At 46.2% G+C, this 14,930-nt stretch overlaps 1 protein-coding gene across 1 annotated transcript; it reads right to left on the reverse strand.

Moving 5' to 3' along the window:
- Window positions 1-757: 757 nt before the first annotated feature.
- On the reverse strand, window positions 758-14,076 carry STOM (stomatin). Its single transcript, XM_086475564.1, has 7 exons — window positions 14,026-14,076; window positions 8,212-8,315; window positions 7,229-7,301; window positions 6,260-6,342; window positions 3,310-3,513; window positions 2,685-2,819; window positions 758-1,969 (listed from the first exon to the last, which is right to left on the reverse strand). Exons 1-7 carry the CDS (start codon window positions 14,072-14,074, stop codon window positions 1,775-1,777), a joined length of 843 nt encoding a protein of 280 aa, XP_086331690.1. The 5' UTR covers window positions 14,075-14,076; the 3' UTR covers window positions 758-1,774.
- Between the last annotated feature and the right edge of the window lie 854 nt (window positions 14,077-14,930).

Consider the following 14,930-nt stretch of genomic DNA (forward strand, 5'->3'; position numbering starts at 1 on the left):
ATGAGTTGCATTGAAGACCCTGATAAATTAACTTTCAGAAAGTCACTCAGTAGCAAACAGCATGGGCTTTTATTCAGGATGAGAGCAAAAACCGTGCTGCTGGCGTCAACAAGAATTCCCAGGGGCGGCCACCTACAGCAGTGGGAGTTATAGACTCACTCTCTTCCCCAAGGATTGACCTCAAGTGGTGCAGTTACTCTGTTTCCCACTTCAAATGCATGAGCACAGTACTGCTAATTATTACAGCTTCATTAACCATATTTCCCCCCCCCCCCGCCCCCCAGGCAAAAGTCAAGCTCAGCTCACATTAGCTGAAGTACCAACAACCACCTGCAGATATATATATATATATAATGCTTTTATGATGCAGAGGAAGGAAAAAAGTTGACAGCAAACAGGCAGAAGAGAAACAGTGCCCAGGGGCTCAAGCCCCAAGAGGGCTTGGGCATCTTCTCCTGCCAGGACAAAGGCACAGCATATCAAGGCACAGGAAAACAGCCTCTGCCCTTCCTAAAATACCTGTAAATACCGAGCTGAGCGTAGCAGAAAGGCAATAAAAATCAAGGTAGGAACTTCATGCTGGCTGGTGCGAGAAGGGCACTTTTACCGTTGATCTGGGCTTCTCGTTTTCATCGCCACCTCCCGCTAATTAAAGCTCAAATGCCAAACTCAGGGAGGTTGGTAGCCTGAAGAGCCTCCCCCCCACCCCAGGCTAATTATTCTCACTTTAATCTGTAATTACATCTACAACCAGGTACAAAATACAAATACAGTTTAACAACAGACTTACAGCTGAAGGTTACAGGAACTGAAAATTACATTCTTTTGGTATATAGTATGAGCCCTTAGTGTCACAACAAATATTACAGCATCAACAGGTAAGTCACTGATTTGTTGGAACAGATGGATCAACAGGACAGCACCTTCTGTTAAACAGCACCCCCTGCTCCCTGCAGAGATCTCGCTTCCTAGAGAAAGAGGTTTTAGACCTGGATAAAATGCAGGCGTCACAGCTTTGACTTTTTAAAATAATTTTTGAGAGACAGACAGATAAAGGCAGGCCCAACAACTTTTCAGTGCTTTAAAGCAGCCTAAATCCATCCAGGAACACCATCCTGACGCCACAACAGCCCCTCAGTGACTGCAAGCGCATTTTATCCATAACTACGGCCTGTTTATGCCCTTTCTGGGTGGCAGGACAGAGAGGGAAGTTCCACTAACAACTGCTTCTGATCAACAAGGGACTATATTAGATGGAGTGAGCCTGATTTTCAGAAGCACCCAGTATAGTGTTCTCACTCCTGTATCGACTTCCCTTACTTCTCCTTCTGCAAGCTAGAGAACCGGTCCATGTGACAGCAATCTGAGTCCAAGAGAATACAGTGAGGGCTGTTCCACTTCCCTGCAGGGCTACAGACCCATTTATTAAAAGGAACTCCTCTCTTTCCAAACGTTGGATCAGCTCATCTTCAGCTCAAAGGGTTTGAAAAGGGGAGGTTACAGGTTGAAGGTGTCCCCTCCAGGACAGTATGGATATGGGCTTATTTAAGATCACAATCTGCTTGTACTCAGTTTGAGAGGTTTTCAAATGTTTTCATTGTGAATATGCACAAACATCACACAGGTTATAAACACACTTAGTACAACAAAAGAGGTTCCTCAGCAAATCAACTTTAACACTGCCATAAGCTATAATACAGAGAGAATTTGGTGTTGCAAACGTTCACTGTAGCAAAAAAAAAACCCCACCCCAAACTCTCTCCTCCCCCTCTCCCTAGCGATTTGCACCTATGATGCCCTGCAGCATATTTATGGGCAAGGGGAAGACGATGGTGGAATTCTTCTCTGCAGCAATGGTGGTCAAGGTCTGCAAATAACGAAGCTGAAGAGCAGCAGGGGACTCTGTAATAACCATGGATGCCTCTTTCAGGGCCCTGGAAGCATTCATTTCACCCTCAGCTGCAATCACCTGGGGAAGCAAAATGCATTACAGTGAATTCGTTCTGGCAGAGTAATAAATCTGGAAGTCTGCAGGATGACTTCAGCCTTAAATCATAAACCAAAGACAGGGCTCATCCCTCTGATCAAGTGAACTCCCCTTATCGGTTCTGCCTTTTCCCTCGCTCAGGCAGACGCTGCCCCTGTTGGCTTTCAAGGCCCTGTGTGCTCCTCCCTCCCGCTCAGGATCAGATGCCGGATCACAAAAGCTGGCACCGTGTCCTGAAAACGCAACGCGCGCATTTGCTCTGTTTTCAAAACCTTCTTTTGGGCGTCTTTCAGCACGGCTGCTCATCACCAGAAGACGCTCCCCACAGCCACCTGAACGTACTTTTTGCTTCAAGGCGGTTTTTGGTCTCTGCAAGCCTGGACAGGTGAATGACATGCTTCCTCCTGGGGAAATACCTTTGTATTCCCTCCGTCTTTTTAATTATGAGCTCATTAGGGCCAGATTTGTGGTCATGCGTGTCTTTTCAAGCAGGGCCCTTCCGCACTGGGACAATCTCGCCTGCATGAGCCACGATGAAACAGAGCAAGTGCCCAGACACAAATCCCCAAGAACCCCCGCCCTGCACCCCTGTTTGCTACAACCCAATCTGGCTGGGAATCTTCATCCCCTACATCATCACATCAAATTATTCACAAATAAAAAAAAATAACCCAAACCCACAGGTCGATGTTATTACCTTAGCTCTTGCCTCCCGCGCAGCTTCTGCTTCTGCAGCCATTGCTCTCTGCAGCTGGACAGGCAATTTCACATCCTTGATCTCCACACGTTCCACCTTAATGCCCCAATCATCTGTGGCCTCATCAAGCGTGGCCTACGTAAGGCAGGACAGTGACGTTAAGCCACCTACGTGGCTGCAACTCGATGTCCAAATTTGAACAATGACCGATAAACCGAATGAATTCTCTTAAAATTCTTGGACTTCAAGGGCTTTTGCGTTTACATTACAATTTGATCAATATAAAAGCATAACTGTGGTAAACTAACAAAAACCCCCCGGAGCTTGATTAATATAGCGAGGGAATTCTGTGGCATAATTTCCTTCAGCAGCGGAGTACTGCCATACTGACCCAGGGAAGCCCTCCTCTCCCGTACCCCTCATTCCCACTTGCCAGCCCCGCCGGTCCATTGTTGGTTTAGTCACTCAGTTTTGTTACGCGGAACAATCCCGACAGCTCCTGAGAGGGTTTTGCCTAAAGCTGCAAATCACAACTTGGCTTAACGCTTCGGAGACCTCTAAGTTACCCGTGGGATTGCTGCTTAACTGATCGTTTGATGGATTGCTTAGGTAAAGCTGCTCATACCTGCATGCTGTGTGCAATTTCTTCACGATCAGAGAGAATCTGAGAAAGGTTTTTGGTCCCCAGAACATTCCTCAAAGTAGTCTGTGCTAACAGACGGGTGGCTGAGTCAGCATTTGTGATATTTGCCACAGCAAGGGTGGCATTCTGAACTCTGTAATAAACCACTCCATCTACGTTAATTGTCACAGAGTCCTTGGTCAAGATCTAAAAGGCAATGGGGAAAGAATATAATAATTAAGCATATATTTATCAAATATAATGGTAATTACGTACTTGTTTTACTCAACAAACTCCCTAGTTTTTCCAGGGTAAAGCAACTGTCTGGAAAACAGGAGGTCTTACAGAGGTATGCTGCACGTGAACGTGTCCCTGTACAGATGCAAACCTTCCAGTATAGCTCTGCAAAGCTGAGACTGAATATGGGATTAGAACACTTGTCATGGAAAAATAAATTCCCTCAGCTTCGCTATAATGTTATTGCTAACTCCCTTCTTCAGATTCACAGAGGGATCTGCAATTCCTACAAGTGACAGGAAAAAATCCACCAGAACGAACCGAAATACAGATGCTCTTTCACCTGGGCACCTTTACCCTGACCCCAGCAACCCAGCATAACCAGGGAGGTCCCGCCACTGTATTTTGGTGAGGCTTGTAATAACAGATGTGTAAGAGGCCGACTGACTGTGCAGGAGGTACGTGTAGCGAGGGACCAAGGTAACAGAAGAGGCTCCGAGAACATCTGCACTCGAAGTTATTTTGTTTAAAGGCAGAGAGAGGAATATGGGACCACAACGTCCAAACTGGGCTGAAGCACTCTAGCGAAAAGCACACGCTGGAAGCATTTACGAGAGGCTCATTTGATGCTTCTGTACAGAGGAAGAGGGCTGATGGCGAGTGCAACTGCGAATCTGGGACACGTTAGATTTTCACTGGTATGTAGCTTCAGTCACAAGACTACTGAGTTAGCAGGACAACTCTGCAGGCGTGCCGGTTTATAAAAGGAGGGCAAACCACAACCTACTTAAAAAGCAGGCGAGGGAGGGGCAGTGGTATTCCAGCTTCACTTTCAAAGGACCACCGCGAACGAGCTCCCCGTGCTGCAGGTATGATGGGACCTGAAGGCGGTTTGCCATCGCTGCGTATTCCAGCACACAGGAAGGGCCAATGCTCGAGACTCGAGCCCAGCAGTGGCTGTGCCAGGTACTTTACAGAATTGCAGAGACCTTGTAAAAAAAGGATGCCAGTGTCCAACGAAGCTTAGAGAAACGCAGAGCGGGGCCCTGAGACATTTTGGAAGAAACTGGAAGGTTTCACTGAGGTCTGTCCAGCTGCTTACAGCTGGTGCTGCCTGTCCCAACGGCCTGATGTATTTCAGCTGCGGGGGCACCAGCCTTACCTCAACACTAATTACAAACATCTCTGTTCTTATCTAGCAGTTCGTGGAGGTACTTCTGATTGAAATGCCACCTTGTGCTCCTAAATGAGTACGTGGTGGTTCCTGGACAAGTCGCAGAGGAAATTCAATTTGTGAACACCCTCAGAGTAGGATTCAAGTGATTTACTGAATTTAACACTTGTATGTTAAGCAAAAGACATACTTGCAAAGATAAAGGCAGATATTCTTGAAGGTTTAGAAGAGGGTACACCAGAAAGAAGCATTAATATTAATTATATTCTGAAGTTAAAAAGAGAATGAAATATGCTGCACAACCATGAGAAGTGTCCTAATTCCATGTCAGACAATTACTATTATTTTATTTGACAAGGGAGAGGGACACGAGAGTACTCAGCCTTCAAGACTTCCCTGCTGTCCTTCCCCAAACTGCCTATTTTTGCAGGCTTTTCACAATAGCGTAAGATAAACAAAGAATGAGTAGCCTGCCCAGAAATCTTGTTGTACAAGTAAAAATCTATTTCTGCTTTACCTACTGAAAACAAACCAACCTAAATCCATAAGGATAATTTAATCAAGCCAAAAGAAAACCTGTGGAACTGATGGCTTCTCTCACTAACGGCACAGCGGCAGCTGCAAGCACATTTTGCCTGCCCGTGATTAGGTTTCTACCAATTACCCTTTAGAGCGTACCGCCACGGCTGCCATTTGTCTAAATCTACCACTAATGATGAGCAATAAAACCGAGGAGCAGATGTGACAGGAAACAGATGCACCAGACAGGCTGCGTCAGGCATCTCTGTCTTGCAAAATACACCAGACACACGAGGGCTACAGTTATCAACAAACAATTGTTCACCAACTTGTTTTCAGAGGGCTAGTTGGGTTTTGGTCTGTTGTTATCCATCGAGATGGCATCACTGGGTTCAGCTAGCTTAATGCTGTGGAGAGATTCTGCTAAAAAATACGATGTTCAAGGAAAAACAGACTAGAAATAGAAGTAATTTTTTGTTGTTCTTTAGAACCTTCAAACTGAAAGACATCAGACGCCATTAGGTGCGGTGCTGCGTCATCATGCTCCTGTGCACGGCTGGTGCGGACCGTTACCCCGAGCTGCTGTTAACAGCATTGATGTATGCAGTGATTTCATCCCATTATTTTAGCTAGAGTATATATCTGAATAAATTGGCATAGGAGAGATCACTGCTGCTTCTGGAAATCCTCCAGATTTTCCAGAAACAATTAGAGAACGTTGCATGAAGTCCAGCAGCCTTCATTCCAAACCCCTCCCATCCTAGCTCTCGGGCAGTATTAAGTTCTCTTATTTGGTCCCTAGAGGCAGCATCGTTTGTTTTCTTTCAGGGATCTCCTCTTACCGAGTGATATTACTAAAGATACGTGTATTCTTCACAATACCCTGAACCCACCCAAGAAATACGTTAGAACCCCAGGCTACCCAATACTGAGAGGGGGAAAGGAAAAAGTGCAAAAAAATTCTGCCAACACTTGAGCACAAAGTGCTAACACAAGGCCACGCAAAGGCAAATGCGAACTCACCTCTTGGGGAGGAATATCAAAAGAGATGGTCCTCATATCAACTTTGATGAAGCTGTCTGTGCAGGGCAGGACAAAAAACAAACCTGTACAAAAACATCCATTGAAGATGTGAAAATGGGTCATTAAAACAGATAGAACTTGCTACTGAAATAAGCTCAAATCCACCCACTGCGGCTGTACAGCCCTCTTTGTAACGAGCTCAGCAGCGTGGTTGTTAGTGGCTTTCAAACCAGGGTAAGATTTTCAAAAAAAGTCTGCTGAGAAACTTCAGTTTATTCAGGTCTAACTTATTCAGAGATCTTTAATGTTTGGGGAAAATAAAAAAACCACCCAGAACTGCTAACAGCTACTTTTGAAAATTTGTTCCACATAGTTACTTGTGGGGCCTAGTTCTGGCAAGCAGAAACTATCGCTCTCCTTTTGTTCTGGTGGATCACTGCAGTTCCTCAGCTTCACAGCAATGTGGAAGTATTGCAAAACCTGGGTGACAATGAAGGAAGAAGCTCTTGCCCCTTTCTGCCCCTTTCAGCAGCAGGAGCAACAGCTGAAAATAACGTTCTTTCTGACCTCATCAGAATTTCTAATATACACTGGAAACTTTTCAAAACTATCAAATAGTTTAACAGTTCTTCAAAAGAAACAGAAGCATCGAGGCTCTCGGACCACTCGGGTTTTAACGGACATATTGAACCTCTGTCTTAAAATGGCCCATTTGGCGCCATTATTTCTCCCTTTACATTCTGAGCTTTTGATTCCACCTGAAGACCGTGCATTAACTGAGGGGATCTGGGTAGGGCTCACGGGTAATTGCTTTACTGCTTTCTCCATGGAAAGCAACACACCGTCTTACTGGAAGTTACAAAATTCTTGAGAAATCCATTCGCCTGCCTAACGCAGCGTCCCTAGACAGCCATTATTTTGCCGATGAGTTAATTAGACCAGACATTAAGAATGCTCTCCAGGCCATACCTGGTCCCTTCGCTCCCCCTTTTAAGATGCGTCCGAGTCTGAATATGATGGCTCGCTCGTATTCCTTTACAATCTGTAATAAATAGCTGATGTCACGCAAGGGTTTCCAGAAGCCATGTGATGGCTTCCAAACTAAGCACACACTAGTTTAAGGCACTCTCGAGTCTCAAATACAACACGCATTTCTGTACTGGCTGCTTTTGAGAATTTTAGCCTAAACTTTATCGTCAAAAAGTAAACAGCAAAAGGAACAATCAGGACAATATTCCACAAGAAATATTCTTCAGACTGTGGCACCATCTATCAGCAGCAGAAGCTACAGCATGTCACCCGGGCAGCACCCAGCACTAGGAGCAGCCGTCAGCGAGATCCTGGCAACAACAAAACAAAGCGCAGCTTATGTGCCCCAGCAGAGATTCTTCCAGCTCCAATTCTGAGGCGGTATATTAGCCACAACAAAGCAGGAGCTGTTTCCTCCGGTCTGGAAACTGAAAACATCAAGCTCAAAGCGATCACAGATGATGAATTCTCTAACAATCTGTCACATACAGCCACATACCTGTACACACTTACACATTTATATTCACACATTTCATATTTACACACATACATATATAGGGAGAGATCTCCTTAAAAACAAAAAATTACAATACCCATCCTCCAAGAGTAGTTATGCATTCTTGCAATTAATACTGATCTTCCAAACTAGCTTATATACTAATGACAACTGGGTAGATGGAGTAAAGATGTCAATGTTAAAATCATTTTGACTAAGTCCTGTAATTGCACTTTTCTTTTTGGTTTAAAGATCAATGCACTGAAATGTTGGGGCTTGCTACATACTGTCTGCTGTAGTTCAAGAAAGAGGAGAGTTAGATTAATTTGTGTTTAAAACAAATAAATAAAATAGAGAGCAATAATTACCATTAGGAAGCATCTGCATTGCTTAAAGTTTTAATCCAACTTAGCAGTGAACAATTTACCTTTATGCACATCCAGATTGATAGAGGAAATGTAATAATAGTTAAAAAAAGTGAAGCGATGACCAGGATCCATCCACACAAACCGAAGTCAGTATTATCGTCATCTGCAAGAAAGGAGAGAAATTAGGAAGTTCTTCCCTGTGAGGGTGGTGAGGCACAGGAGCAGGTTTTCCGGACAGGCTGTGGCTGCCCCCTCCCTGGCAGGGCTCAAGGCCAGGCTGGATGGGGCTGGGAGCAACCTGCTCTGGTGGGAGGTGTCCCTGCCCATGGCAGGGGGTTGGACTAGATGGTCTTTAAGGTCCCTTCCAACCCAAACCATTCTGTGGTTCTAAATTTTCAGATTTTTAAAACCAAGAGTGCCTGTTAAAGAATGTGCCTACAACTGGATATTTATGTTGAACATTCCTTGAGATAAGCCACTGTACTCCTCTGGCCAAGCTCATTAGGGCTAGACCAGAAGTCAAATTAAAAGCCAAATTGTGCTTTCATTTTCACTAGTCTCTAGAAGTTGCACAAGGCAGCTGAGGGCAGAACGTGGTCTAAGTCACATTTATGCAGAATTAAGCATGCTAACATTTAAGTAGAGACTCTCAAATGCCTCCCTCTTCCCCAGTTTTCTCCAGCCGAATGACCAATAGGCAGCAGTAAAAATCCTGTTCCAGTGTCCAAGGAAGTCAGAGCAACACTTGCTTGAGGAGTGACATGCAAATGCCCCGCAGCTACCAACTAGCGACAGGACGTGCAGAACTTGGTTTATGCCCCAGCTCTCATAGCTGCAGATCGAAGAAAACCACAGCTGCGGTGTCCAGGACGTAGGATAAGATGCAGTGCAAGATTAGCTGGACATGAAATAAAGTCTCTATAAAGCATTTCTTGGCCAAAGACTCCTTATGCTTAGAAAACAAGCACAACAGCTCTCTGTCATGAAATGACACCAACTGAAGGTACTTCCAGAAGCAGTTTCAAATGCTACACAGCTAAAAAAAGCAACGCACCATGACAAGACGCGGACATGCTGGGAAGCATTCAGAGAGCTTTAGGAAGTGCCTTATCCTGCCCGCTAAGACTCCGAACAGGCTGCCAGCAGCCCACTGCCAAGTGGAGATATCTCAGGGTGAAACTGAGCACTGACCACCACCACTTTCCTGCTGTGAAGATACTGAAATTCATCCTTCTCACTCCATCCTTTAACAAGCCAAAAGTACAAAGTGCCAAGAAACACCCATAAAGCTTAGAAAAACTCAATTCTCACACTGAGATGGAAGAATGTTGCTTCAGGACCACGCTCCCTGATTTTGCTGGACCATAAATACTCCCTCACAGTGCTGCAAATACCCAAACCTTCTCCTAACGTGATCAATGCCACAGGCACTTAAACGACTGGAGTCTTGTTACCTAATAGACTGCATTCAGCAACTTGTTAGAAAGAAACTGCATTAAAGAATCTGGAAGTTTTAGTTTAGTTCTACCTGGAATTATATAATGAATTGTTTTCTGCACTCACCAAACACAACTACCATTCAATTCGCACAACAAAACTGGCCAGTTATAAGAAATAAGTCTCCGAGTCCCCACTGTAACCAGTTATTTTAAGTAGAACCAATTTATTATAAAGAAAAATCTTGATTTTGAAAAACATCCATTGATTTTAACAACTCCAGATATCATGCCCACAATAGAACTCAACATGAGCAGTGTATGCCTCGGGTAAAGAGGGCAGTGAGATGTCATTAGATATCGCTAACCTTGCAAGTGAGTAACAGCAAATTACAGGATATACTTTGAAAATTTAGATCCCCAATATTTGACTAAAGTCACAGAAGTCAGCAAAATAACTGGGGACCAATACTGACGTTTCCAGTCCTTTTTCACTGACTGTGGGTCTTAGAGCTACTCCTAGCCTTTCAAGTAAGATGGAATATGGGGGTGGCAGAGAATAATCAGTTTGTGTCTCACACAGCATCTTGAACTTTAGGAAGCTGCTCAAAGGTCCTGAAGCCAGTTGGCTGTCTTCCCTATCATCTGTATCCCTGTCACATGCCCGTATAACAACCCTCAAGGCCGTGTAATATCACCCATCATTTTAAAGTTCCTCCTTAGAAAGTTACCTAAAGATAATGCCCCGGGGTTTGTTATTAGTGGATATACCAGATTAAAGGAGTAATTTCCAGGCCTTCTGTGAAAGTCAAGCAAATGCATTACCTACACATACCGGTATTAGGCAGCTGCCAGCATTAAGCAACATCTGCAAACTCATCAGTGAAGGGAACATTACCTTCCGTTTAGCAACAAGGTATTAAGTCAGCTTAAAACCATAAAAAGTATTCGCACTCTGCACCAATACAGAGGAAAAGTCTCCCTCGCTCTTTTACTTCAGAACTTTTATAAACCTCAAAGAGCCGAGGACCTTGCTTAGTTCCACTCTACACTTCAACACCAAACCTTCACCACCAACCACCTGCCTGCTCTTTCCAGAACTACAGTGTGGGAAAAAATGATCCATTTGCTCCCCTGTTGAACAGGAAGGCAGAAGTCACAAATTATGTAAAATTTCAAGACTGAGTAAGCGCACGCTTTGTTTAGCAACACTGGTTGTCCCATCGTGGTGTATTTCACCACACAAAAAGCGAGAGAAACCCTGTCTTGTGAAAAACTATAGGAAATACAAGAAACATGCTTGGCATCTGTGGAATGAGCTTTTCTTATTGCAATTTTTGAACTCATGGGACTCGGATAACTTCATCAATGGGCCTTCTTGTCAGATTTCCCAGTGAGGCTCATTGATTCTGGATTCTGAATATCCACCGGTTTGACAGCACTGAAACGGGACTGACGCGATGGTGCCGGTACGACGCGCAGGCTCAGCTGCACCCCTGGCAGGTGGCGCGGACCCCTGCCCACCCAGCGTGCTCAACACCAGAGATTTTGCACCACACGAAGTGCTGGCACAGCAGCCCGCCCCCAGCCCTCCTCATCCGTCACGTACGCACATGTTTTAACAACGGCAAACTGGATCTTTGGTTTTGGCAGGCGGCAAAGAACAGCTTGAAGAGATATTCTTTTCACCAAGTCCCCACAAAACAACTAGAGAACTATCGAAAACCAGCTTTCAGCGTATTTTGTGATCTGGAGGCAAAGCAAGAATAAAAAAGATTGTGTTTTATTTCTTAGCTGCATCTGGAGCATTCAAGATTAGATGAAGAGAACTAGAGTGAGAAACAAGGACAAATGGTTTTGTAGAGAGGTTCTGCTGGGGAACTCTGGAGAACTGGGTGTTGCTTCTCCCTAAGCCAGGCTCCCCATGTGACATTTCTGATACCATCCTATAACCAAGTTCAAAAAGGAGAAATGCAATTTACTCCTCCCAAAGAAAAGCAAAAAAATCCCCAACAAAACCAAAACCTTCCTCATAACAGCAGATACAGGATCATTAGCAGTAATTGCTGGGGATATATATTTAAATATTAATATACTGTAATGTATGCAGCTGCTGAAAAGGCCCTGAGAAAAACAACGTAATGGCTTTAAAAAAAAAGAGACACCACCACCAACTCGTGTGATGTTAAAAACAGAGTCCACTGCATTTTCTCCACTGCTATTGCTGTTGGGAGCGTCGCTCGTTTCAAAGGTGCCATAACGTGCAGAGACAAGGCCCAGAAAATGTTAACTTGCAGGAACTCCAGCAACTCAACTTTGGTTCCCTCTTGCTGGATTTTCTCAAGTGCTGAACACTCTGTCATGTATCCCTATAGCTTCAGTCCAAACACTTGCAATATTCTTGCTCTTTTATTATCAAGATATTAAAAACTCACACCGGGAATTTAATTGGGGAATCTCACTTGAGGACCGTCTGCAATAGATGACGTACCTCTTCAAGCAATAGACCACGAGGAGAAAGCATATTAAAAAAAAAATGAATTCAATCAGCCTTTGATCCCTTTAAGGCTGACTGGAACAGTTACCGTTGCTTTAGGAAGAAATCATCACTTGGATCATCAAACGGTATTAACAATTTATAAGAAACATTTAGTGCTGGAGGCTGACATGAAAGGGGAAGTTCTGGTTACCGCCTGACGTGTGGCACACACTTCACTTGCCATTTATCCTCTTCCATGAGGACGACACAATCTGAACACGCACGTGGCTGCCAAACAGCGCACCAGGCTCCCAGGTGCCATGAGAGGAAGGGACCTTCCCCCACAGCCACGCAAACAACCCACCGGAACGTATAGGGGAGATCAACCGGACAGAACACAAGGCAAACAATACCAGGGAGAGAGCTCCACTTTCACGCTGCTTGGTCAAATCCAAGATAGAATAACACCCTTCAGTCGTTCTCAGGCTATGACAGTTATTCAACTGTTTGCTAATTAGCAAATCAGGAACAATCAGGAATACTACTTTCAATGAGAACTAATGTCTTTTCAGATACTTCTCAATGCATTTCACATAGGAAACGGCCAAAATTATTAAATCTAATAACCAAGAGTATGTCTAATGTCATTTACTCCACAGACAGTTTATTATGACAAAAATAACTGGCAGCCAGCTTTAGCCTCCAAAACAACACAACACACAGGACGTACAGAAGAAACAATCTCAGTAGCGCTTAAAGTGCAAGGCTTGCCAAGTCCCAGACAAGGTTAGCATCAGAGTGGCCACTGTCAGGTATTAGTAACTAACACACAGAATGAAATGTAGATCCTCTCCAAGGAGATGAGAACTAGCACGTGCTATTGGGCACAGGGCCCAAAGAGCTCTACAGTTATTTATACAACAACTCAGACTGCCCAGCCAAAGTGTTCGTATATAAAGCGGTCTTAGAAATACATTTCCTTCTCCAGCTGCAAAGACAAAACCATAAAATAAACCATGACTTTCCTGCTGTTTCTGAGCAACAGAAGTAACAGGAAAATGCTCCAGCTTCTAGAGACAGAAACTGTTAGTTGTGTTATTTCAGTGCTTATCTCCAAAACTCCCCGACCTGGGTTACACTCACAGCTACCAACTGACTAGAACAGTGATACCAAGAAGTAAAAATTAACTATAGCTCCATCTTCGCTCTTGAGGAAACAGAACTGACTTTTATCACGTCCTCTATTCGCACCTATGTAACATCTTGCTCAAGGAAACAGCACTAGCGGTGTAAGCAACAAATCCCCAAATTCTTTTTGTTCTCATTTACTGGTGCAGCGCCTCGGGGATCACTTCTGACGACACTGCTCTTAATTATTTGTTTCGCTTTCCCCACAGCGATCCCAGTTACCGTACAGAAACACAAAACACACACCAAAAAAAAAAAAAATCCCAAGTTACGCAACTGGGCCCAACTCGCAGCGATGCTCTTCCACCTTCCCTGCGCGGCTCCTCAAGAGCTGCGGAGAGGGGAACCGCGGCTCTGCCGGCCAAACACCCCCCGGGCTCCGTCCCGCCGCCGCCAGCCGCGGAAGGCGCGGAGAGGCCAGACTGGGGCCCCCGGGGTGGGGGGGGGGTGCGCTCCCGAGGAGGCGGCGGCCTCCTCGGAGCTGCCGGGGGCTGAGGAAAGCGGGAAGCTGCCCGGGAGACCAGGCAGAACGGCTCCCTGCTCCTTCCGCGGGATTAACTTTGACGAAGGATCTGCAAACTTTCCTCAGCGACTTAACGAAATAATAATTAAAACCGAAACAGAAACCCGCAGAACGAGAAGGAAGGCGCTCCGGGCCCGAAGCCCGCGGGGAGCGACCGGCTGAGGGGACCGTGCCCCCGCTGTCTCTTGGGGATGGTCTCGCTACCCCTCAGCGACGGTCCCGCTCCCCCCCCCCCCCCCGCGGTTACCTTGCGCCCGCCGGGCCTTAGGCGCCATCCCCGCCTCGTGGTCTGCCATGGCCGCCGCCGTCCCCTCAGCGATGCCACCGCTGCCCCGAGCCCCGCGTCCCGCGCTCCCGCCCCGCCCTGCCCCGCCAGGCGAGGGTGGGGCCGCGGCGGCTGCGCGCTGAGTGACACCCGCCGGCCCCCCCAGCGTCTCCCGCCGCCACCTGAGGCGCCCTGAGGGGATGGCGGCGGGGCGGCTGCGGCGGGGGTCACCCGCCCCTCAGCGCTCTGGGCTCGGGTGGCGAGGGACGGGCAGCGGCTGGCGAACGGCCGTGGGCAGCGGGCAGGGAAGGGTCGAAGGCTGTCGGAGCGCTGCCCGGAGCGGGGCGGGAGGAGGAGAGGAGCGTGAGGAAGGAGGGGAAGGCGAGGGAATGAGAGCGGAGCGGGCCCCGCGGGCAGCCGAGCGCCTGAGGTAAGCGGGGCCCGGTCAGCCCCTCTTGTGGGGCGGCAGGGAGGGTCCGAGTTGCGCCCTGGCCTCGCGCTGAGTTTAACGTAGAGGTGAAAAGCTGGTGGGTTTTGGTGGGTCTCACATAAAAAGAATGACCAAGCAGCAGCTTTCAAACTGGTAAGGTTTACCTTTTAACGGCTCCGTTTGAGGAGTGATGTGCTAATGCACGCCATGTTGCTTTCTGTGGCCATGCCGAAGTACATGTCCAAAATGGGAAGGGAATTAAAACAACCCTGAAGAAAAAAACCTGCTTTTACAAAAGTTCACCTCAGGTTTCAGGTATTACTGCTTTTCTTCCTGACCTATTGCAGGACCCTGATGGAGTGTTTGAGGCTTTCATCCCTTTTTGAAGACCCCAAAGTTGAGATCTCTGCTGCTTTTCTACAAGGTTCATCCCACAGAACCAAGGTGTGTGTAGAGA

Source organism: Leptosomus discolor, chromosome 19 (assembly GCF_034619465.1).
Source record: "Leptosomus discolor isolate bLepDis1 chromosome 19, bLepDis1.hap2, whole genome shotgun sequence".
NCBI classification, from domain to species: domain Eukaryota; kingdom Metazoa; phylum Chordata; class Aves; order Leptosomiformes; family Leptosomidae; genus Leptosomus; species Leptosomus discolor.

Bases quoted from the DNA above. Each gene is read 5' to 3' on its own strand.
- STOM (XM_086475564.1), bottom strand. From the start codon at position 14,074: ATGGCAGACCACGAGGCGGGGATGGCGCCTAAGGCCCGGCGGGCGCAA. The intron at 6,343-7,228 runs GTATGGCCTGGA...GTTTTTGTACAG, and splicing joins AGGGGGAGCGAAGGGACCAG to GTTTGTTTTTTGTCCTGCCC. The intron at 2,820-3,309 runs GTATGAGCAGCT...TGCCTTACGTAG, and splicing joins AAATTGCACACAGCATGCAG to GCCACGCTTGATGAGGCCAC.